Genomic DNA, 22,048 nt, shown 5'->3' with positions numbered 1-22,048 from the left:
TCATGACAATCTTGTTGCCGGGCAGACCCGCACTGAATGATCGTCTGTGTGTTTCAGGCCAGTATGTTGGTGGATGGGCAGTTGCAGGAGTCCAAGCTGAAGGCTGTGAGTGTTGGAGGCTTAGAGATGCCTGATGGGAAAATTCTGCATGGCTTCCGAGGATGCATACAAGTGAGATCCTTCTTCAAATGGACACACTCCAGTATGAGTTCATTTCTAGCCTGTGTCGGTCTCTGTGCAGGGTCTGCGGGTTGGTGGCGCTCTGAGTCTGAGTCAGGCCAGGAAAATCAACGTGGAGGTGGGCTGTAACGTGCCCGACCCTTGCGGCTCCAGCCCGTGTCCCGCTAACAGCTACTGCAACGACGACTGGGACAGCTACTCGTGCACGTGTCGCGCCGGTCGGCATCATTTCACGCAGACGGATCCATTTATCACATGACCCGCTTCAAGATTGTGTCATTATCTCCCGTGCAGGTTACTACGGTACCAACTGCACGGACGCGTGCACGCTCAACCTGTGCGAGCACGATTCCACGTGCACCAGGAAGACCAGCTCCTCCCGTGGTTACACGTGTGACTGTCCGCACAACTACTTTGGCCATTACTGCGAGAAAAAGTACGGTGACACCATATTAAAATCCCGCCGTTTGAATGCTGGGATGTTTTAAAGTATGTGTCCCTGTAGGACTGACCTGCCCTGTCCCCGAGGTTGGTGGGGTCACAAGACCTGCGGGCCGTGTAACTGTCCAACTGAACGCGGGTTCGATTCGGACTGTAACAAGACCAGTGGAGAGTGTCGCTGTAAGGTTAGTGTATCATTAGTCACATGTCTGAGGTTAACTTGTATCAAGTAATTGATTTGCATCCATACATAAAAGAAATGCTACTACCAGGTCAAGTTTACTGTCAAACTAAACATAAAATAAAGAGAATTACATGTGAATTTAAAGAAAGGAAGAAATGTGTGCTAGCCGAATGCTAACACACAACATAAACGGGCTCACGATTAGCATCACCGTTGCAATGTTATAAGTCTTTGATGAACAGATATTTGAACACAATCGGTGCATCAAAACACGTAGACAGACAATGTAACAATATTCAAAGGCAGCTTTTACTTGAGTTTACTGAGTCACTTAGTTGGCATTGGTTTGTGGCTGTATGTCTGTATTATATTGCCCCCTGGTGGCAATAATTGTATTTCTGCCCTTTTGCAGGACAATCACTACCGTCCAGAAGGCAGCGATACATGCCTGCTGTGTGACTGCTACCCGGTGGGCTCCTTTTCCAGAACATGTGAGCGTGAGAGCGGTCAGTGCCAGTGTAAAGCCGGCGTGATCGGACGGCAGTGCGACCGCTGCGACAACCCCTTTGCCGAGGTTTCTCCTAACGGCTGTGAAGGTAACAGCCCATCAAATTTACACTCAGGTTCATCTCCAATTCCAATGTCCCGTGCGCTAAATATTTTTCCCATTTTCCTCACGCTCTGCTCCATCTGTGCCAGTCATTTATGACAGCTGCCCTCAGGCCATCCAGGCTAGAATCTGGTGGCCCCGGACCAAATTTGGGCTTCCTGCAGCGGTCCCCTGCCCCAAGGGGACTTTGGGTAGGACGTATTTTCACTATCTTAGGTTCCGATTAGCATAAAATAATGGCAAGGTCGCCTGGAGGCTTTTTTTTAAGCTGCAGTCTATTTCCCACCTCATGTAATAACAAGTCACACCTCCTCTTTTTCCATCCCAGGCACGGCCATTCGCCACTGCGACGAACACAAGGGCTGGCTGCCTCCTAATCTCTTCAACTGCACGTCGGTCACCTTCAGCCAGCTGAGAGCTCTGGTGTGTGACTTCTCTCTATCGTTGCTCCTTAAAGCAATTGTTAATAATTCAAATATTTGTCATACATAACCATATGAAATATATGATTTATAGTCTTCTTAAAATGATGGCCTAAGTCAAATTTGGACAAAAAAACACATCAAATCAGCGACAGATCATTCAGTTCTACAACCATTGGGTTCAGTTTTTCTTGTTTGACAGATTTCCTCGCATCTTCTCCCAGTCTGAAAGGTTTTCCCAGAATGCATCACTGCTGGACTCGAGCCACGTCCAACAAACGGCGGCCATGTTGGCCAATGCCACTTTGCACACGGAGAAGTACTACGGAAGCGACGTGAAAGTGGCCTACGGACTGACTCAGAAGTTGTTGCAGCATGAGAGCAAACAGCAGGGATTCAACCTCACGGCCACGCAGGACGTCCACTTCACTGAGGTAACCAACAAACACCATCACGCCTCTCCATCCTTTTTAAATAGGAGGGTCCCTGATCTCCTCTGGCTCTCACTCCGTAGAACCTGGTCCGCGTGGGCAGTGCCATTTTGTCTCCAGACACTCGTCCACACTGGGAGCTCATCCAGCACACGGAGGGCGGCACGGCGGCACTGCTGCGCCGTTACGAGGAATACGCCAACGCTCTGGCGCAGAACATGAGGAAGACCTACCTCAGCCCCTTTACCATCGTCACACCGCATATTGGTGAGCCTCTTTACTAGGGCTGTATGATTTTTTTTCTCATTTGCAGGTTTTACCCTTAATAGTGCGACTGCAATTAAATATGTCATTATTTTTTTACTCCTTGAGTGGTAAGATGGTGCCATAGCGCCCTCTGTTGGTCAGTTGTCAATGATTTTAAATCTACCGACATCAGCCTCATTCTTTGCTGTCAATGGTTATAGGAAACTGAATGGGATTTTTTTTTTTAATTGAATACATTCATATATGTAGATAATTTGAATTCTGAATAATAATGATAATAATAATGACCCTATTGAATTTTGTCCTGTGCAGTCATCTCAGTGGACCGTCTGAAAAAGATGAATTTTGCCGGAGCCAAACTCCCCCGATACCAGTCGCTCAGGGGCCCCCGCCCCGCCGACCTGGAGACCACCGTCACCCTGCCCGACTCGGTTTTCCAGCTACCCGTGGACACCAAGGGCCACAAGAACCTGGACGCTTTCCCGGAATCGTCGCTGAGGAACCTCTCCGCCAACAGGAAGCGACGGCATCCTGACGACAACCAGCCGGACGCCGTCGCCACCGTGATCATCTTCCACAGTCTTGCATCTCTGCTGCCTGAGCGATACGACTCTGACAAGAGAAGTCTCCGGTAAGACTCGAGTGCATGTTCTCCCACTTCCTCAAAACATGCAATTCAAAACTATTCTTTTTCTCTCAGTGTACCAAAGCGTCCCGTTATCAACACCCCCGTGGTGAGCATCACCGTGCATGACAACGACGAGCTGCTGAAGCACCCGCTGGACAAACCCATCACCGTGCAGTTCCGCCTGGTCACCACTGAGGAGCGCTCCAAACCCATCTGCGTCTTCTGGAATCACACCATACTGTTGAGTGCACAAATCTACAGAAAGAGAGGATGTTGCTGTTGTTGTTGTTGTTGACTTGCTTGATTGTTGTCTTTTATATCAGAGCTGGAGCGGGGGGCTGGTCATCAAAAGGTTGTGAGGTGGTCTTTCGAAACAACACTCACATAAGCTGTCAGTGTTATCACATGACAAGCTTCGCTGTGCTCATGGACATCTCCAGGAGAGAAGTAAGAATACAAATGATATTTTGGTATGGCTCGCACGACATTTTATGGAACTATGGGGAGAAAAATGGTCTCCATGTTTTCATCAGAATGGTGAAATCCTGCCGATCAAAATCATATCGTGGAGCAGCGTTGGAGTCACCTTGGGCTTCCTCCTCCTCACCGCTGTCTTCCTTCTGAGTCTGAGAGCCATGCAGTGCAACAAGACCAGCATCATGAACAACGGCGCCACCGCCCTTTTCCTCTCCGAGCTCGTCTTCATCCTGGGGATCAACCAGGCTGACAATCCAGTGAGTCTTTTTTTTTTCTTCCCCTCCTTTTATTCAACTTTATTTTTAAAACTCTTCTTCTCATGCCACAGTTTTTGTGCACCGTCATCGCCATCTTGCTGCACTTCTTCTACCTGTGCACATTCTCCTGGCTTTTCCTGGAGGGTCTGCACATGTACCGAATGATCAGTGAAGTCCGAGACATCAACTACGGGCCCATGAGGTTCTACTATCTGATCGGCTGGGGAGTACCTGCCTTCATCACAGGTCTAAAAAATAGTCCGAAAACTGTCCCTTTCTGCCATATGCCATTGCCTGACTCAAATTTGGGGGTTCAGGTTTGGCAGTGGGATTGGACCCTGAAGGCTATGGCAACCCAGACTTCTGCTGGCTCTCCATGTACGACACCCTTATCTGGAGTTTTGCTGGACCCATTGCTGTGGCGGTGTCGGTGAGTCCTGTTCGATTCTTCAAATTTATTGCCCGGAACAAGAAGCAGAAAAGGCGGTTTGATGTTTGTCTGTGTAGATGAACGTCTTCCTGTCCATCCTGTCGTCCCGAGCTTCTTGCTCACTGAGACGTCAAAGCTTGGACAAGGAGCCTCGTGTGTGAGTTTCACACCAATCCACTGACTATATACAACAGTTTGTTTTTTATTTATAAATCATTTGTCCGGTGCAGATCGGGCCTGAAGACAGCAGGTGGTGTCCTCTTCCTGGTTTCAGTCACTTGCTTCCTGGCTTTGCTCTCTGTCAACAGTGACATGATTATTTTCCATTACTTGTTTGCTGGCTTCAACTGTGTGCAGGTTGTGCCTTCTAAATCAATTCTTATTATTGTTTCGAGTGTTTTTCCTGTTCTTCAACATTGCCTTTGTTTGTCATCCAGGGTCCCTTCATCTTCATCTTCCGCATTGTGTTCAATAAAGAAGCAAGGAACGCCATGAAATACTGCTGCGGACACAAACATCCCGATCACATGATCAAATCCAAATCATCAGTGAGTCCCTCGCCCAAAAAATACAGCGAGCAAGGATACGTATTTGAATACAGCTCCCAAATTCAAACACAATTGAATAGAAAAATCATTGCCCATGTAAGAAAAGACAAAGGTCAAGGCACGGACCCTTGAGGCGCACCAAATGTGACGTCATGAAAAACACACTTGAATGAACCAAGAGCTAAATTTAAAATATCATTTCTGCTCTACCAGGACTACAAATGCAACACCACCTACATGGACGGCAAATTGTACCATCTTCCCTTCGGGGAGTCCAGCGTATCCTTGAATGGCACCATGCACAGCGTTAAGAGTCAGCACAGCTACGTGCCTTTCGTCCTCAGGTGAGGAGCCAAGAACGGGCACCAAGAGGTGGATGGCACTTTTACAGCTCTCCTATCTTTTCAGGGACGACGTTCTGAGCACCAGTCAGGCCCACATCGCCCTCAATGACCAAACGTCGCTCTTTCATGAAACCAATAAACGTGCGGATGATGGTAAAGAGACACTTTGTTATTTTTCATCGTCATCCTCCAACTCTCGTATGTGTGCAGAGCGTGACAGCGACTCAGACAGCGACCTGTCCCTGGAGGACGACCAGAGCGGCTCCTACGCCTCCACGCACTCCTCAGACAGTGAAGATGAGGAAGGTCCCCTGCCTCCTGAGGAATGCTGGGAAAAATTGGCTTCTAATGGAGTCAAACGGCCTCAACCGCACAGTACAATGAGCGTTTTCTTATCGGCAATATCAATCGTCACCGGCTAAAATATTTTTGTATTTGCAGACACTAGCAGATTGTACTGGCCTGCAAAAGCGAGTGAAGGCGAGCCAACGGACGGGTTGGAGATGAATCCCGAGTCATCGGATGAGCGCGTGCACGACGCGGTGACCGTGCAGCTACCCAACCTTCACGCCCACCCCCACAAAGGTAAAATAACTGCTTCAAAATGGCTGCTCCTATTTTGAAAATAGGACATTGGGTGATTCATGTGTGGCCCACAGGCATCTTAAAGAAAAAGCAACTCTCCCCCATCATCGAGAGAAACGGATTCAACCGCATCCACAACGAACTGTGCGGCGGCGGCGCTCCGGGCTCGTCGTCCCCTCACGGCTCGTCCTGCAGCGAGCGGCCTGAGCAGTTGAACGGTATCGCCGTGAGCATCAAAGCGGGAACGGTGGACGGTGACTCGTCAGGGTCAGAGTGAGTATCTGTCTGACTACGACGTGTGTCACCGTCTTTAGTGTTTTGTCCTCTGCCTCACGTTTTACCTTTTGATATTGACGAGGGCCCGTCAATACGATTCTGAATGAAATCTTATATTTCCCAATATACCAAAGCAGATTTGGTGGATGATAATCAGAGCAGCATCCCAGTAGATAGAAATGATAATAATAATAATCTGACTTTCTCTGTCTCCCCTGCCTTTCCAAATTATGACATCAAGATTTTTATTCTTTAATTTTATCCCCTGAAGCATTGATCAGATCGATCAGGATCTTCTGATTGCTTCTTCATTGAAGCATCCGTCATCCACACCAACCACCTCCGTTTGTGTGTCTTTCATTGTTCCTTGTTTTGTTTTGTTTATGAGTTACTGCTCTCCCTCCACCATTTTGTTTTTCTCCCAGCAGCCACTGCAACACCGCCATGTGAGCGCATTGTCCGAGGGGTGTGTCTTTGCAGGTCATAGAGCCTCCTTCCTCGTCGCTGGGACTTCCCCTTTAAAAGGATTCTGAAGGATGTGTCTGTATGCGTGTGTGTGAGCATTGTACAATAATGAGAACTTAAGTGGGCCAACTCCATTTTTTGTCATTTTGCCGAACAGTTTTATATACGATAACATTTGCGGGATTTAGTGGTGCTTTGAGGCAATTGATATTTCAACACAAACGTTGCACCGATACATTTTGACATTCAGTATTAATGGTACTCACTGTCATATATTCTTTATCCTCTGTGGGGACCTGTGATGAGCTGAGAAGCTCAAACAGTGATACACTAAAGCGCAATGGCCAGTCAATTGAAGCAAAGTGTGACAATAACTGTTTCTTTTTCATTCTATATTATTTCATTTTGCAATGACTATATGTTTTTTACATTTAAAATATGAAATTATAGAGTGCATTTGCCTCATTGAAAAAACAAATGACTATTTTTTAGGGGGGGGGGGCTGGAACAGACTAATTCATTCATTTCAATGGGGAAAAGATGTTTTGAGTTGCAAGCGTGTTGAAAGAACAAATTCAATTCATGTCTTAAGGCGCCACTGTATTTAATTTGACTGAAGTTGTGAAAGATCTTTGTCATTCCAAACATCTTATGGTGACATACAGATGCACCGACACTCAAGCTAAAGCACTACTTACTGTCTTATCCTCACTCTGTAAAATATTATTGCATGAGGTGAAGACTGCTTTCATGAGTGTCTGAAAGACCTGAATTTTCTCCGTTAATTTCTGCACTTAACTTTCCAATTTTTTTCAAAATGGATTTAGCCCACTCTAATTCTTAATTGCTCACGTGTGAGTGTGTGTGCATGCCAAAGCTCAGGCTCAAGCACACTGACAGAACATACTGTATGTATCTCCCTTTAAGTAATTTTGTTTACATACTTGAATTTTTAAATATGCACTTTTTGTTTCATTTGTTACCCTGGTAGTCTTTTTTTCCCCCCCCATTTTGTATTTGTTTTTTTTCAATGCACATCTGTGGAACAATAAAGATGTATTGCCTCTGTGTGCGTAGGATTACAAACATTCAGGGAACACTTTGTTAAAACAACATGATATGATTGGACTTTGCTCAGTGGATGTCTGTGTGTGTGTGTGTGTGTGTGTGTGTGTGTGTGTGTGTGTGTGTGTGTGTGTGTGTGTGTGTGTGTGTGCGTTTGTGTGTGCGTGTGTGTGTGTGTGTGTGTGTGTGTGTGTCTGTCTGTCTGTCTGTCTGTGTGTGTGTCCAAGCAGCATCAACAATCAAGTGAAGGTCATTATTCCTGTGTGAGTGAATTTCACTCCACGATGGTTCAAACAAGGGCAGACATCTGCATGTGTATGTAGACTTATTCAAAACAAATACTTTTGATACTATTTTTGTCATTTTGGAAATCAACATTTTTTTATGGACTTGAAGCGCTATTTGTTTTAAAGCCGAAGGGAGGAGACATGCTGTCCATCCATGAATTAACAGCTTTTTTTTTTTTTTCTAGAGTAGCTGTGGAGCATGTGTCTTTTGTAAAATAATTGAAATCCATGAAGACTGGCGGTGTTTTACTGTACATTGTGTAAATGAAAGTAAATATGTAAACTTGACATGATTGTAGGAATGTCTCTCTTTGTATCTACTATTTGCCATGTTGACCAACTGTGGACTTTAAATGTGTTTTCATTGCAACGCCATTAAAATAACTTGCACATGGTTTCTATGATTCTGTGCTTCTTGTAAAATAGCCTCTTGACGTTGGTGCTAAAAACACAAACGTGCACATAACGGTACACACAAATAAATAATCTGGACACTTCCTTTCCTATTTTCTAGCCACATAACACAACCAAAATACGCCACAAGAGGGCGCTGATACTTGCCTCTGATTACAGATAAATACAAAAAGGTTTTTGTCAGTAAGCTATTTGGAATACCATGGCTTCTTTGTCGAGAAGCTTTTGGTGTGGAAGACAAATGTTCATTTTAACCTCACATATCAAAACCCGCTTAAGGTTTGAAACGTCCCTAAAATCAATTTTTTTGCCAAGTGAAAATTATAAGGCACATTTTCAATTGAAATGAATTGTTGAGTAATTTGGGAGTCTTACATGTTTAAGGCTTAACAAAACCCTTTACATTTTACAAACCCATACCCTTAACAAAACCCTTTACATTTTACAAACCCATACCCTTTAAAATAGAACAAGCTATCAAACTAAATTTTATTTTTTTCCTCTGCAGAAGGATTTAACCTTTGATCTTGAGGTCGGCTTCTCACGAGCTTTGCTCACCTCCGACCCCTGACCGACATGTGCTGCATCTTTGGTTTTTTTTTGCTGCATAACCACTTAGATCAACAAATTAGAAATAGTCAGTGGGAGATATGGGGGAGAAAAGAATAACACTTACAGTATATTCATTGGTTCCCATGGAAACACAAACAAAGAAAATATCTGTTGAATGTTGGCTGTCACATGACAAAGAGTATTTCAATCGCAATAACATCTGACTTGTAACAGATCCTTTTATTTAAAAAAAGGTGTTTGTGTAGATGCAGACATTAAATACGAACTAAAATGTATCTTACATTTTTTTTTTTTGCGAACAATACTTGTAACGGACGACATTTAAAAGTTGCATCTAGTACCATTTTCTGTGAATGAGTGGTAGTTAGCATGACAAAGTGGAGGACTTTTATACAAATAAACAATAAAACACATCTTTGCAAACATCTGTATCCCCTTATAAATTACATAAATCCCACATGTGAACAAGAAGTACATCGTCATGAGTGACAAATTGTGGCCATCGAGCATCCGTTCATAAATACAACAACAACAAAAAAACACGAACGATGACCACGATCCTGGTGACGTGTGCATTAGTTTGTCGGGAGTGTTTTCAGTTCGAGTCCTCCAGGCTGCTGCTTTTTTGCTCCGAGCCGTAGCTGCACAGACGGACCATGATGCTTTGTAGGCCGGGCTCCACGATGCCGAGGAGGGGTCGCTGGGAAGGGTCGCCGTTCCAGCAGGCCTCCATCAGCTGCCAGCACTCCTCGTCGAACGAGGACAAGCGTTCGGGTCGGGCACCTTGGACAGTGACCAAAACAGCCGCTTTCCTGAATAACCTTTTAATCATCGTCTATTCATGTGTCGATTGAGCGCTTGATTACCTTTTTTGACGTTATTCCACAGTTGATCCTTGCTGGAGCATTTTTCAAAGGCGTCCGGGAGTTTCACGGAACCGGTGCACAGGTACCAGAAGAGGATCCCGAAGGCATAGACATCGACAGAGTTGTCATACTTCCCTGTGAGGAGCGGTCATGGTGATGAGGAGTCATTAACAGGGGGGCTTGCATGTTATTTGTATGTTCACGATACCTGTAAACAGTTCGGGTGCCATGTGGATGGGCGTTCCGACAATGCTGCCGGACATCATGGCTTCTGGTTTACAGAAGCCTAGGTCGGTGATCTTAGCACGGTTTTGCTTGTCCAGCTTCAGTATGGCGGGAAGATAAGAAGGTAGGACAATAAACACAATGAACACACTCACAGAAGCTGCTGTGGCCCGCAGCTCACAGCCAGACACTCGCACGCAGATATCAGACCACCAGATCCTCCAGGCATTTTTTTTTGTTGTGTTTAAATGACACAATACAAAACAATTGGACCAGTGTGTAGTTGAATAAAAGTAGAAAATAGATTCTGACATCTGTTTCTAAAAATAGCAAAACTAAAGTTTCAAGAGATTAGTTGATCTTGTTTGCACCCACCAGAACATTTTTTAGCTTTATGTCTCTGTGCAAAAGGCCTTGACTATGCAGGAAGCGGATCCCCTCCACAACGTCCAGTGCGATCTGCAACCTCTCCCTCAGTGACAAACCAGCCTGGCATGAACACACACACAAAATAAAAAAATAGGTCAAATAATGTTACTTTGCTCAAATGAATGAGTGGCTATAAACAAAGAATAAGTTTCCATGTCTCGCTGTTCTGTATGAATGGCACCGACAATTGTCACACAAGTCCATCAAAACCAAACTTGAAATCAAAAAAACTTCAGCAATTCAAATTAAAAAAAAGAAACTGGTACTGGTATGTGGGACATTTAGTACTGCACATGTGATATTGCTTGTAAACAAAAAAATAGAAGAAAAGCCTACAAGCAAGCAAAAAAAAATAATCAAAAAAACAATTGTCATTGGATTCTATGAAGAGAAAGAAAGAAGGCCAAATTGTAGGTGTGAGGAAGAGCCTTAAAATTCCAAGGAAAAGAAGCTCTGCATTTCAGGGACTCCTACTTAGGATACATGTGATTCTCCCACACCGAGCTCACTCTGTGTGATGTTTTGACAACCTCGCAAATAATGCAACGTAACCATCAAAAAAAAAGTCAAACATCCATGACTGGAAACAATTAGTAGCACACTTGGAGTTTCTTTGTCTCCCATTACCGCAAGATGGGACTGACTCATTCAATGGAAACAAACCATTTCTAAAACATTGCTTTGTAAGAAACCGGTCCACGGCCCACGATTGCTACGCGGAACACTTTTGTCATCGCAGCACTAGTGCGTCATTGTCACCTTGAGGCCGGTGTAGAGGTCTCTGTGCAGCCGCTCCATGATGAGCAGCACGGCAATGCTGGAGCCTTCGCCGTACGTGTGGTCGATAACGGAACCGTGCAGGTCGACGAGTCGCTCGTGCTTGGGCAACGACCTGAGCACATCGTATGATTTGATGTCACTGATCTGTGCTCTGTCCGGCTCGTGGCTAGCCTCACATTCCTCTGCTTTGTGATACTTCAAGCAAACACGTGCTAGGAAGACACTTATGTTCTCAGAAAAGAATCAACAGACCGAAATAGGAATTCTTTGAAAGAAAATGTAGCGCGGGGGCATTTATCACATGATATGAAGAGGAAAAAAAAATCCCAAAGAAAAATTGGACTTGTGGATATTCAGCGAGATGTTCCTCACTCACCTCGTGTAGTGAAACTCCAAAGCCAGATCGTTCCAGTGTTTATCATCTGGTGGCACCACAGACTTTAAGGCGCATGGATAGCGCCCTCCCCAACTGTCGCACAAGTACACAACTCCGTACTGGCCGCGGCCCAGCTCACGGCCAATCTTTGGTTTGCCTGTTGAAAGACAATTGTGATCAGTTACACGTAAAAATCACACGCATCTACAATGGACATAAAGGAATATTCAAGTGGATATCAACTTAAAATAATTCATTTAAAATAACATGCTCTACTTGGCACAATGAGTCCAAACACAGCATTCAAATTAATATTGCGTTTGTGGAATTTGACTTAAGCAGCAAAATCCACCCATTTTTATCCATCTCATCGGGCGGCCATTTTGCCACTGGTTGACTGAAAATGACATCACTGTGCCTAATGGCTAAAGTAACAACCAATCACAGTTGACCTATTTTCTGGGTTTGGTCATGTGACATTCACAAGATGGGTTAGGGTTAGTTTAAACGCTTTAGGCAGGCAAAAATGTTTTTGTCAATCAATATCATACGTGAGTGTTTCTTTTAAATTCATTTAATTTCAGTATTGTCAAACAGTCAGACAGAATTGTCGTTGACTTCATTTCATGATGTGACTTTTTAAATTTTAACTCCATAAAAAAAAAAAAAAAAAAACTACAAATTCAAACAAAGCATTTTCCTTACTGAATTTAAAAAAACAAACGTCAGAACGAAATGAAAATCCAAAGCTCACCATGCAGCAGCACGTCTCGGAGGGAGCGGCTTTCCAGCGAGAGGCGTGCCAGCCGAGGGGCGTGGTCTTTCCTCACACGCAGCCACAAGTCCTCAGTGCGTTCTAATCGCCCCGTGTGGCCTTCTTCCAGCTGCAATCCCACAGGCACAAAAATGCCTCATGGTTAGCGTTCACAAGTCTGTCTTTGTCATTGCGACTTTCATTCATCAACCCCTCCAGTCCCTTTTGGGAACAAAAAGATTAACCACGTTTGGTGGCCCGGTTGGTCGGCTCCTTTTATCAAACAAATTCATTGTGACTCCATCACCACGGCCTCCCCATTTTTCACTAGCAAGCAGCATTGACCTCCCTGACGCCGTTGTCGTTTGTCAAATTAATTTATGCAACTTCCCTCGCCAACACAAAGTTACAGGGCTTATTTTTGTGCCGCCGTGAATCAATGTTTATCCAAGCATCCCTTTTCATAAATTCCCTCCTGCAGGTTTGTGCACTCATTCGTCTTGCAGCAAGACCCTCACGGTTGGCATGAGAGCGGCCTTAAAGCCAAGTTCACACTGCCACTGGATCTCGGTCGTGTTTGCGCAACTCCAATGACAAATCTTTCATCATTCAAGGCAGTGTAATCATTCTTGAATTTCTTTCTCTTTGAATTGACCAAAAAAAAAAAAAAGTTGCTTTTGAATCGCATCGAAGTGTGATTTCCTACACCTCCATGATAGCGTGCAGCATATGACTGACATACCTCAGCTCCATTTTCTGATCTTGCTAACAATGACAATATTAATTATTGAGGAGTTCCCTCAACATCTCCTTGGGGGTAAAATGTGGCAAAATGTCCATTTGTCAAAATGTGTGTTGAAGCACATTGTGAAAGAGCCACACGATGGTTTCATGTGACGACAACTTTTGTCAGGCCATTCAAAATGCGCCTTTGAATCAATTCAATCATGGGGGAGGACTTCATTAGCCACACGTGATGCCAAACAAATGACGACATACACGTTTGCCGGATCTTCGTAATTGATCGCTGCGTGAAACCGTTCCCATCCGACATCAAATCCATGATATGAGGCGCTCTACTCTATGGTATAACGAGGTATAATGAATACGTGATTTTGAAGACGGTCAAATGACAAAATCTGTTCCGCTTTTATGCTTTCGAAAAAAGATTGTCGCAACCATTTTTAGATTGATTGAAAGACTTCACAATGTTAGTAAGATGCATTTCGTTTGATGCTTTGTTCTCCCCAAAAATAAATATGCCAAGTGATTTGTCGTATTTGAGGTAAAGGAACAAAGTAAACCTGACGCAGGGACACCGCAAAGGCCTCATGGGAGCTGTTGAGACGGGTTCTGAACTGGGAGCAGATGCTTCGGGCCAGTTTGGCGGCGCTGAGACTTTCGATGGCATCCTGGGCCACTTTGCGCTTCCACTCGTGCGAGATGGCAGGCGGGTTCACGAACGTTATCCTGTGGATGATCTGGGAGGGGGCAAATAATCACTCAGAAGGCATCGATACCCGTGTCAAGGAAAAATAGATATATATATACTGGATTCTTTAAGGCTCAGGTGTCCAACTCAAGGTCCCGGGGGCCAATTACAGCCCGTCACGTCATTTTATGTGGCCCACGAAGACAAATTGTGCATCAAATTTGTGTGTCATTACTAGAATTGCAAATTGTCTTCACTATTAATATCTTTTTTTTTTTTTTTTTTCAATATTTGACCAGTTTTTACTTGTCTGATTTGAAAAGGAGTTATTTGTCAGTTTGTTTTGTAGCTTTTATTGTATATAATATGAGGTGCTCATACATTTATTTGGGTTGACAGTAATAATGGCCCTCCGAAAGAAACTATGACTACAATGCGCCCCGCAAAAAAGGATTTACCTGTTTGATTTGCTCCCAGACGAGTCGCGTGACGGAGGATCCTGAATGAAACGTGACCTCAACGTGATAGGCGGCGTTTAATAACTACAACAGATGCACAGAAAAAGGAGAATTCACAATATAAGTTCATTGCAATCATCCCTGATTCTTTTGTGCTTTTTCACACCTGTTTGAGGTGATTGGAGGTGATGTGTGCGGACGATTCGATGTGGGACTTCTCCAAACTGCTGAGACATCGCTCCAGTGTCCCGACAAAACTTTCTCTCAAATAGTCCACAGAGCTGATGAGTTTGTTGGCCACGGCTTGATTCAAACGCAACACAATCAGCTCCTGGATCTGGTGGATGCAAGATTTGATCTCCTTTGAGGTCACCGGCTCGCCGTTGGTTGTTACGATGAGGTCTGCGGTCAAAGGGGGGGGGGGGAAGCACACTAAATGCAGTGAAACTTTTTAGAATAGCTTACAATAATATTCAAGATATTTTTATATCAAATGAACATAATCAGAACAAGTGATTATGTTTGACCATTGAGAGGTTAGGCATGCTAAAAAACAGCAAGCTCATGTTTTTTTTTTCCTTCTGATCTTAAGTCCACCTTCCTCTCTAGGAAAAAAAAATGGCAGCTAGTAATGGCATTTTCCCCAAGGATAACCTGAGAGGATTAGTCTGCCATGTCACAACCACGCTATTATAGGGCAAAGTTTTTCCATTGTCCAGCAGCTAAACACTCACTAGAAAACCCCCAAAAATTTTCATAAATTTAGAATGAAAAACAGTGACATATAGTATATAGAAAATCCCCCAAATCTCTTCAACGGTTTGGATTGGCTCATTTTGGTCACGTGATCACAACAGATCTTACTGTCTGTGACAGTGGATTGGGAGTGGGGGGAAAAAAAGTCATGTGACAGCACACATACGGTACTTTATCTTTATTTAACGGCAATCCACCGTGGATCCACGAGACCTTGGCTCAGTCCGGACCCGTACTGCAGTCCGCCAAGATGGCCGCGCAAGACTCACCCGCAAATTCTAAGTTGGCGGCATCTTCAAGCAATTGTTCTTTCATGCTGCCGAGTGTCTCCACAATCATTTCCTTCATTTCCTCTTGTTTGCGGTTCGCAATAGCCATGAGGGAGGTGAACAATTCCCCCTCTTTCTCACGGGTGTATTCCAGCCTACGGGGGGTTATTTGCAGGTCTCTCTGCATGTCAAAGGCCTGCAGGGGGCGAGAAGGAGCGGGAAGGGGACATGCTACTTACTGTTTGGTTAAAGACAAGCTATTAAGGCGCAACTTATCTGACCTGATTGATGAAAAGATCCAAGCAGCGACAGTGGAGCCCGTTGAGCAGGCTGGCAACCTCCACCTGTTGGTTTTGAAGTACCTGGCGAGTGAAAGGCACCAGCAGCCTGTGGAGTCTTTCGAAAGCTTCCCCGAGCATGCTTTGCGGCTTGGCGCCCGGGGTGGGCATTTGCGTGGGCGCCCCGCAGGAGCAATTTCCTGTCGGGCCACTAAGAAAGTCAAGGGAGAGTAGCTGTTTATGGAGGGCGCTCTTCTCCCGTTCCTTCTCCTTGTCCGGGCGGCGACCGGGCTCCGGCGAGGCTGCGGGCATCGTGTCGGGCAGGCGGATGAAACAGATGGGAAAGGAGAGCATCTCTTTGACTTTCCAAAGTTCGGCTACTTGATCTGTGCTTAAGGAGTCCTCCTTGATGGCGTACAGTATGATTGGAATCACATTCCGAGTGCAGTCTTCTAGGGCCTCTTCCATGGGCTGGACGCTTGTACATGGCACCACCATGACCTTTGCTTCCTGATGATGAAACAGAAACATTTCAGGATCATTTGCAAATACAAGTAAAATGACAGCCAGAAAAGCACAGACATTCTTAAAGCCCCCGCCCCTGTTAGCTCGTAAGCTAATTGGTGGCTAGCACCAAGGAAAAATGTGCATAAAAATAACAATACAATAAAAACATGATATATGTAGTGTATTTTTTTTTTTATGGGGATTTGTTTTAGCCGCAATTGTAAGATATCAGATAAAACCAGAATGAAATTAATGAAAATGGTAGGTTATGTGCGTCATGTGTGTGTGATGACACACCCACATTACATTCTTCCACGATCTGTTTTAGCTTACTGTCATTTTATGACTCACCGTGACATTAAGAAGGCATTTGAAAGTCAAGCCTTCAACAAAGCCCATGTCAGTAAACATGCAACAAAAGAACAAGATTATCTTCTTTGGCAAGGGAGTGGAGTGCAACATAAGGACATCCAATGCATAGTTCGCTTTTCAGGATGCACTGTAATCTAACAATTTGATTATTTGAAATATGCATTGGCAGCTCAAATAGAAAAATCAATATTTCTGTACTTCTCCATGAGACAAAATTTTCATGATGTTAACGTTCACAATAAATGGAACTTCATGAAAAAAAATTTCCACTGTGAATTCATGTTGTATCTATGACAAGGCGGCGCCAAATACCTTCTGTTGATTTGTCTAACCCTTGAATAAATAAATAAATAAATAAATAAATAAATAAATAAATAAATAAATAAATAAATAAATAACAAAAGCTTGGGAGGGAGGTCGTGATGGTAAAGAGGCAGACATAGCAACACAAAGGAGACAGTCAGTCCCGTCACCAAGAAACACAAACTGAGCCGCCTTTCTGAAACAAAGATAGCCTGCAACCATTCAGATCAATACAGTGTTTTGACTCTGTTGATTTTAAGAAAGACCCTGCAAGAAAGTCAGTGTGACTGGCTTTTATTAAGGCTTGAGGAAAACAAATCCAGCTAACTCTGCTAAGTTGACCTATAAAAGTGGTTGACCCAAAAACGAATTTGAAAATATGAATAAGCACTAGCAAAGTGTGATTAGCAGAGGCGTACTTATCACTAATATTTGGCTTCATCTATAGGATAATCGATTCAAAATAGATTTGTTAATAACAGCCATAGACTGAAGAGAGTATTTATTTTCTCTAGCAATATGACCCAATAAGATAACCGAGCGCTTTACGAAATAAGACGACTCGATTTTAACAGCATGATTATTAAAGTCGGAGGCATCTGTTAACAAGTCTGAGGCCTTGTGTGAATTCGTGGAGCGCTGACAGGTTATGTGCCTTCAAAAGACAGATTTGCACCCTTTGTCCTTTGGGTCCTGAAATAGAGAAGCGCTGGGATGAGGAGGACTAACTAATTAGCGAGTGTCTGCGCGTGTAGCAGCGGTGTGTGAATGCCACAGTGAGCAGAGAGATTCTGTACCTTTTGCAACACTGACCCAAACACACTAATCTCTCTTTCATTGAGCAGAAACCTCAGGCTGCTTTAGTCCCTAAGAAGGAACATGTGCTCAGGAACTGGCGCGTGAAAATCGTCCACACCTTCCATCAGCGGCGGCTGACAACATTCATCAACTTCAAATACGCAAAATCAGAATAGATTATTGCGAATCTCTGACAAAAGAATTAGATATCAAAGCGAAAATTAGCCGTGACCCAAATAAGGGGATCTTGTATTTGAGGCAACATGTGATTATGAGTAATGATAAAAATATTTCAAAGTTTCAGCTTATTTTTCATCGTTAAGTCCCTAGAATGCCAATTACATCCGGCAATTTGCACCATGACAATACTCAAGCCTCACTGTTATATAACATTTTTCCACATGGCAAGGATTCAGTTGTATCTATGGTAACTTTTTCCATAGCAAAGGGGTGGGGGGATTTTTTTTTTCTTCCCCCCCTAGTCATGTGAATCGCACCAGACCAGCAGCATTACGTAAGGGGGTTAGGCGGCTGGGCTGCCCTGAGGCAGGTACCAGGCCTGGCGTCTCGGAGTTGGATATGAGGTTTTTTTTTTTTTGGAGCGAGTGGATGACAAAAAATTTCCACGTCACACGTGACTGATCGCCAACTGCCCTAAAATCGATTTACTCCCTTTCCTAGCTCATTTGGATTTTCAGCTTTTATCAGAGGTGTGCACCACTTCCTATTTTGAGGGGGGTCAAATTAATGCATTGTGGGTCAAATAAAGTTTTGAGCTGATGCATTTTTCCATATCAGTAAACAGGGGGTGTGTAGACTTTTTATAGCGTTAGTGTATATCCCATCGTCAGCTATTTGAGAGGATTAACAGGCTCGTGAGAAAAGACTCACCTTACGGACACACCCCTCCTCCCCCGTTCTTGTCCATTGCCTCATAGAGTGAATGCATATGCAATTGTCTGCCGTTGTTAGACTGCACAGTCCACGGTGCATTATTGATATTTATTTTCATGTTTACTCTGACACGTGTACTCAGGGTGAATCTTTTTTTTGTTTGTTTAGTTTTATGACACTTAGGTAAACGTACGACAGTTGTTCCAATGCTGCCAACAGGGGTTAAGATTTTTTGGATGCTGACAGTCAGCCCCGGAAAAGATTTGTTCGGAGAAAAATAAATAAATAAATAAAAAGTTCGGAGGCTAGAGCTAATTGAAACGCACACAAAACTTTTGTGTGACATTAAAAAAACTCTTCAAATATCCATTGAATTGAACCCGTTGCTTGCAAAGTGAACAATTCCAAACATTCTTGAAATATTGACTTTTTCAAGATAAGTAAACGCTTATCAAATCGAATGCGATTTTTCTAGGGCCAGCTCGTTTGATTTGCAACAGTATGTTGTTAAACACTGCAGATTCTGTTCTTGACAACCTACCTGAAGTAAAGGGTGATGCAGGGTGATCTCTAGCTCGGCGAGCCTATGCGCCGGGTCCTCGCATTCCTCGTGGATCTCCAAGTCTTCACGGGGCACCGTATCCCAACGGCCGCGGTTGGCCGCCAACTGGTGCACCAGCTCGTACTGGCCGGGCAGCGCCAAACTGAGTCGCGTCTGTCTCCCATGGGTGAAACACAACTTGCGTCTCTTGCACGGGGTGCCCTGGACGCCTCCGCAAGGCTCGCCGGCCTCGGGTCCCAGCGGCAGCAGTCTTTCTCCTAGCAGGCAATTGAGCAGCTGGTAGCGGGCGGTGCAGTTCTGGCCCAGGACCAGGATGTATGGGGCAGCGCCCACCGTGTTGCGCAAGAACTCTTCTTCGTGGCTGGGGAAAGCGATGCAGCTCAATTGCCCTGTGGAGATAAAATACCAAGACTGATTTAACCATAATTAATAATCAGAGAATCCCACTTGATCAATTACATTTTGCGGGATCCCTTTGTGAATGATGCAATAAAAGTTAAGGTTATCCCGTTTCCACCATGCTGACTTAAGTGTCAGCATGACTCAGCACTTTCAATTACATAAGCCACAAGACTAGAAATTTGTCTGCTCGGCTGCATATAAACACATTACTTGGCCGTTGATTGGAATTAGTATGCATTGCTGAAGCTAAAAGAGCACATAAAATCTTAAAGGCGGCCCAGGCATTGCAATGTCAAGCTTTATAGACCCGACTGAAGCGAGCAGACTAAATAGTAGAAACAATCGCTTGACATCATGTGGTGCAAATTTATGTCGCGATATGTAAGGCCGGATGAATCTCGCGTTTTATAAAGTGAGGACACGTGCTTGGCTGCTTCCATGAAAGGGAGCATTATCCCATGCTTTCTGTTGTGTATGACTCATCGAATGTTCAGGACTGTTTAGTACAAGCTGAAGAAAGTTGTGTCGGTCTTTTGGGTGAGTTATGATATCAGCAAGTGCTAGTCTTTGTACACATGTTCATTCATTCAGCATTTGAAAATGAATATCTTTTGGAGTCATCTCGCAATCACAACACATCACATCATGTCTGGAGGAAATTACTAAATTGGTTACAATGGAGCTCACGTGGGCAATCTAATTGACAAAAAATAGAAATAAATGGACTTTGGGCAGAGGCTGGCAAGATCTGGATTGATGGCCATCAAATCACAAGTCACATTTAGACAGCAATTCACACCTATGGACAATTCGGCCTTTAATCAAACTGACATGTTTTTGGAATCAATCTTAAAAACGGGGGTGGGACAAAAATAATGAATGAAGAGATAATTAAGATCACTAAACGAGCCTAAGAAATCAATTGAAATGACAATAGAACAAATCATAAATGAAAACAATCAAAGAAAATCAATAATTAAATAACAATACTCATTAGGTGTCATGTCACGCTTAGTTTTAATTTGTCAGAAAATACTATCAACTCAGTCACTCATATCTCAAAGCATCACTGCATACTGTAGCATGAATATCTACAGGTGTATACAGGTTAACTGTACCTTCTGCCCTGCCACCTGCTGGAAGAGCATGTAATTGGTCTACCTGTCACTATACGTCGCTAGGTGCACAGATGATCCATTTTCAACAAATCCGATCATTTTCCACAATGACTAGCGAAGACAAACTCAATAGGTGCTTGAAACATTTTGCAAGGGATGCTGAAGGATGTTGACCCACCTGCCTCCAGAGACGCTGACTCTGAGCTCATGGCTGATGCACACGCGTTACTGTAGTTCTGTCTGATTTCCCGGAAGAAAGCATTGGTCTCCTTGAGGTTCTTCTTGAGCAAAGCGGAGTGCTTGTTATAGCTATTGAATATCCGTGTGAGCTCCCGAATTAGCGGAGTGTTTTTTTGCTGCACGTTCCCCTCCATGGCCAACTTGTGTGCTCCTAGCTTGTGCGACATCGCATCGACAAAAAAGAGCTAGCTTACCGATTTCAGACGTCCTTAAGTTTGCATTATGTGTCAGTGTTTGGAGACCAATAAGATGTGATTTTTTTTTAAAAAAAGCAGGGGATTCGAGAAATGTGCTAAATAATGTGCACCCACATTGTAATCCCCGCCTAGGTTAGCGTTGTTAGCCGGTTGGCATCGCCTGTCCGCCCTCGTCTGGTAAAGCGCGCCCAGGAAAAACTTGACGGCAATACAGCTCGAGGATAACCGCCTCTCTGACCTCCCAGTCTCCGTACCAACACCCCGTCGAGAGATGGAAAAAAATCAACAACAACAACAACAACGTGGGAGTCTTCCTAGTGACGCCTCGGGGAAAAATATCCTCCTAAAGTCTCGCCGATCGCGACGAAGCAATGTACATCTTGCCGACAACGCTGCAAGAGTAAAAGTATATTCAGCGTGTCTCGGGGACGATGAGGAAGCAGAGGGTGGTGGAATGTGGTGCAGGACGAGGGAGCTGATCCTGCGGCAGCCCACAAGCCATCGAATCACAGCAAAAACAAAAAATCTGTCAGACTGAAGTTATGGAAAGTAGAGGGCGGAGTCTGGGTAGAGACAAGCACTCTGGGAAATGTAGGTTAATGCCGTTTTTTTTTTTTTCCCCCTCCCTTATTTCTTCATTTACCAGCAAATGGAAATACGAACGTTTCTATTGGCTTTCGACATTGCAATTTGATCTCATTTGGTCGTTGTAACTTAGAGCAAAAATCACAATCATGCCAATGAAAAACGTATCCTCATTTACACATCTTGCTCAAGTTTTCATTAAACACGCACTGAAACCGTACGAACAGTTGCGCCATTGCTTCGTGTAAAGTGTTTAGCTCCCTCTACTGGCTAACCAGTCCAATTACAAAAACAACGCCTTCAACGTTGTGAAAGTTCAAAAGTGCCAAAGTTACATATCAGATCACACCGTAATTCATGTATTTCCTTAACATGGGAAATGAATATATAAATGTGCTATTCTAGTTGTAACAAATACAATGTACGGGTTACGGTTTTAACTGTTTAGTTATATTATGAATTAAACATGGACGTGAGGTTCAACTTCATTATTTAATTTCAATATACGTGTCTGCATTTAATTGTTTGATAAAAGCTACATGTGTTATTCCATTTTGGTTGAT

The 22,048-nt window shown here is 43.9% G+C and overlaps 2 protein-coding genes across 4 annotated transcripts in view; one reads left to right on the top strand and one right to left on the bottom strand.

The window, feature by feature from the left end:
- Window positions 1–8,262, top strand: part of celsr2 (cadherin, EGF LAG seven-pass G-type receptor 2) — a 35,537-nt gene extending 27,275 nt beyond the window's left edge. Inside the window, exons 11-34 of one of the 3 annotated variants that reach the window (XM_085924884.1) lie at window positions 58–171; window positions 242–398; window positions 475–616; window positions 686–806; window positions 1,218–1,401; window positions 1,505–1,606; window positions 1,744–1,838; window positions 2,062–2,271; window positions 2,352–2,535; window positions 2,848–3,166; window positions 3,236–3,403; window positions 3,487–3,610; window positions 3,697–3,897; window positions 3,969–4,143; window positions 4,215–4,327; window positions 4,405–4,484; window positions 4,558–4,684; window positions 4,765–4,875; window positions 5,089–5,219; window positions 5,284–5,360; window positions 5,430–5,594; window positions 5,661–5,804; window positions 5,879–6,077; window positions 6,506–8,262. In XM_085924884.1, the coding sequence (XP_085781010.1) occupies window positions 58–171; window positions 242–398; window positions 475–616; window positions 686–806; window positions 1,218–1,401; window positions 1,505–1,606; window positions 1,744–1,838; window positions 2,062–2,271; window positions 2,352–2,535; window positions 2,848–3,166; window positions 3,236–3,403; window positions 3,487–3,610; window positions 3,697–3,897; window positions 3,969–4,143; window positions 4,215–4,327; window positions 4,405–4,484; window positions 4,558–4,684; window positions 4,765–4,875; window positions 5,089–5,219; window positions 5,284–5,360; window positions 5,430–5,594; window positions 5,661–5,804; window positions 5,879–6,077; window positions 6,506–6,530 (3,468 nt within the window). In that variant the 3' untranslated portion in view covers window positions 6,531–8,262. Of the gene's footprint in view, window positions 1–57; window positions 172–241; window positions 399–474; window positions 617–685; window positions 807–1,217; window positions 1,402–1,504; window positions 1,607–1,743; window positions 1,839–2,061; window positions 2,272–2,351; window positions 2,536–2,847; window positions 3,167–3,235; window positions 3,404–3,486; window positions 3,611–3,696; window positions 3,898–3,968; window positions 4,144–4,214; window positions 4,328–4,404; window positions 4,485–4,557; window positions 4,685–4,764; window positions 4,876–5,088; window positions 5,220–5,283; window positions 5,373–5,429; window positions 5,595–5,660; window positions 5,805–5,878; window positions 6,078–6,505 lie in introns of all 3 variants that reach the window. The other 2 variants (XM_085924883.1, XM_085924882.1) reach the window with 2 other exon arrangements.
- Window positions 8,263–9,089: 827 nt separating this feature from the next.
- On the bottom strand, window positions 9,090–21,471 carry dstyk (dual serine/threonine and tyrosine protein kinase). Its single transcript, XM_085924920.1, has 14 exons — window positions 20,642–21,471; window positions 18,923–19,332; window positions 15,511–16,017; window positions 15,230–15,425; window positions 14,371–14,606; window positions 14,205–14,288; window positions 13,619–13,795; window positions 12,315–12,444; window positions 11,561–11,717; window positions 11,164–11,296; window positions 10,351–10,464; window positions 9,959–10,073; window positions 9,751–9,885; window positions 9,090–9,667 (listed from the first exon to the last, which is right to left on the bottom strand). Exons 1-14 carry the CDS (start codon window positions 20,868–20,870, stop codon window positions 9,480–9,482), a joined length of 2,811 nt encoding a protein of 936 aa, XP_085781046.1. The 5' UTR covers window positions 20,871–21,471; the 3' UTR covers window positions 9,090–9,479.
- Between the last annotated feature and the right edge of the window lie 577 nt (window positions 21,472–22,048).

Source organism: Syngnathus leptorhynchus, chromosome 11 (assembly GCF_054491065.1).
Source record: "Syngnathus leptorhynchus isolate UIUO chromosome 11, UIUO_Slep, whole genome shotgun sequence".
Classification (NCBI taxonomy): Eukaryota; Metazoa; Chordata; class Actinopteri; order Syngnathiformes; family Syngnathidae; genus Syngnathus; species Syngnathus leptorhynchus.
This window is presented reverse-complemented; position numbering and strand designations above follow the sequence as displayed.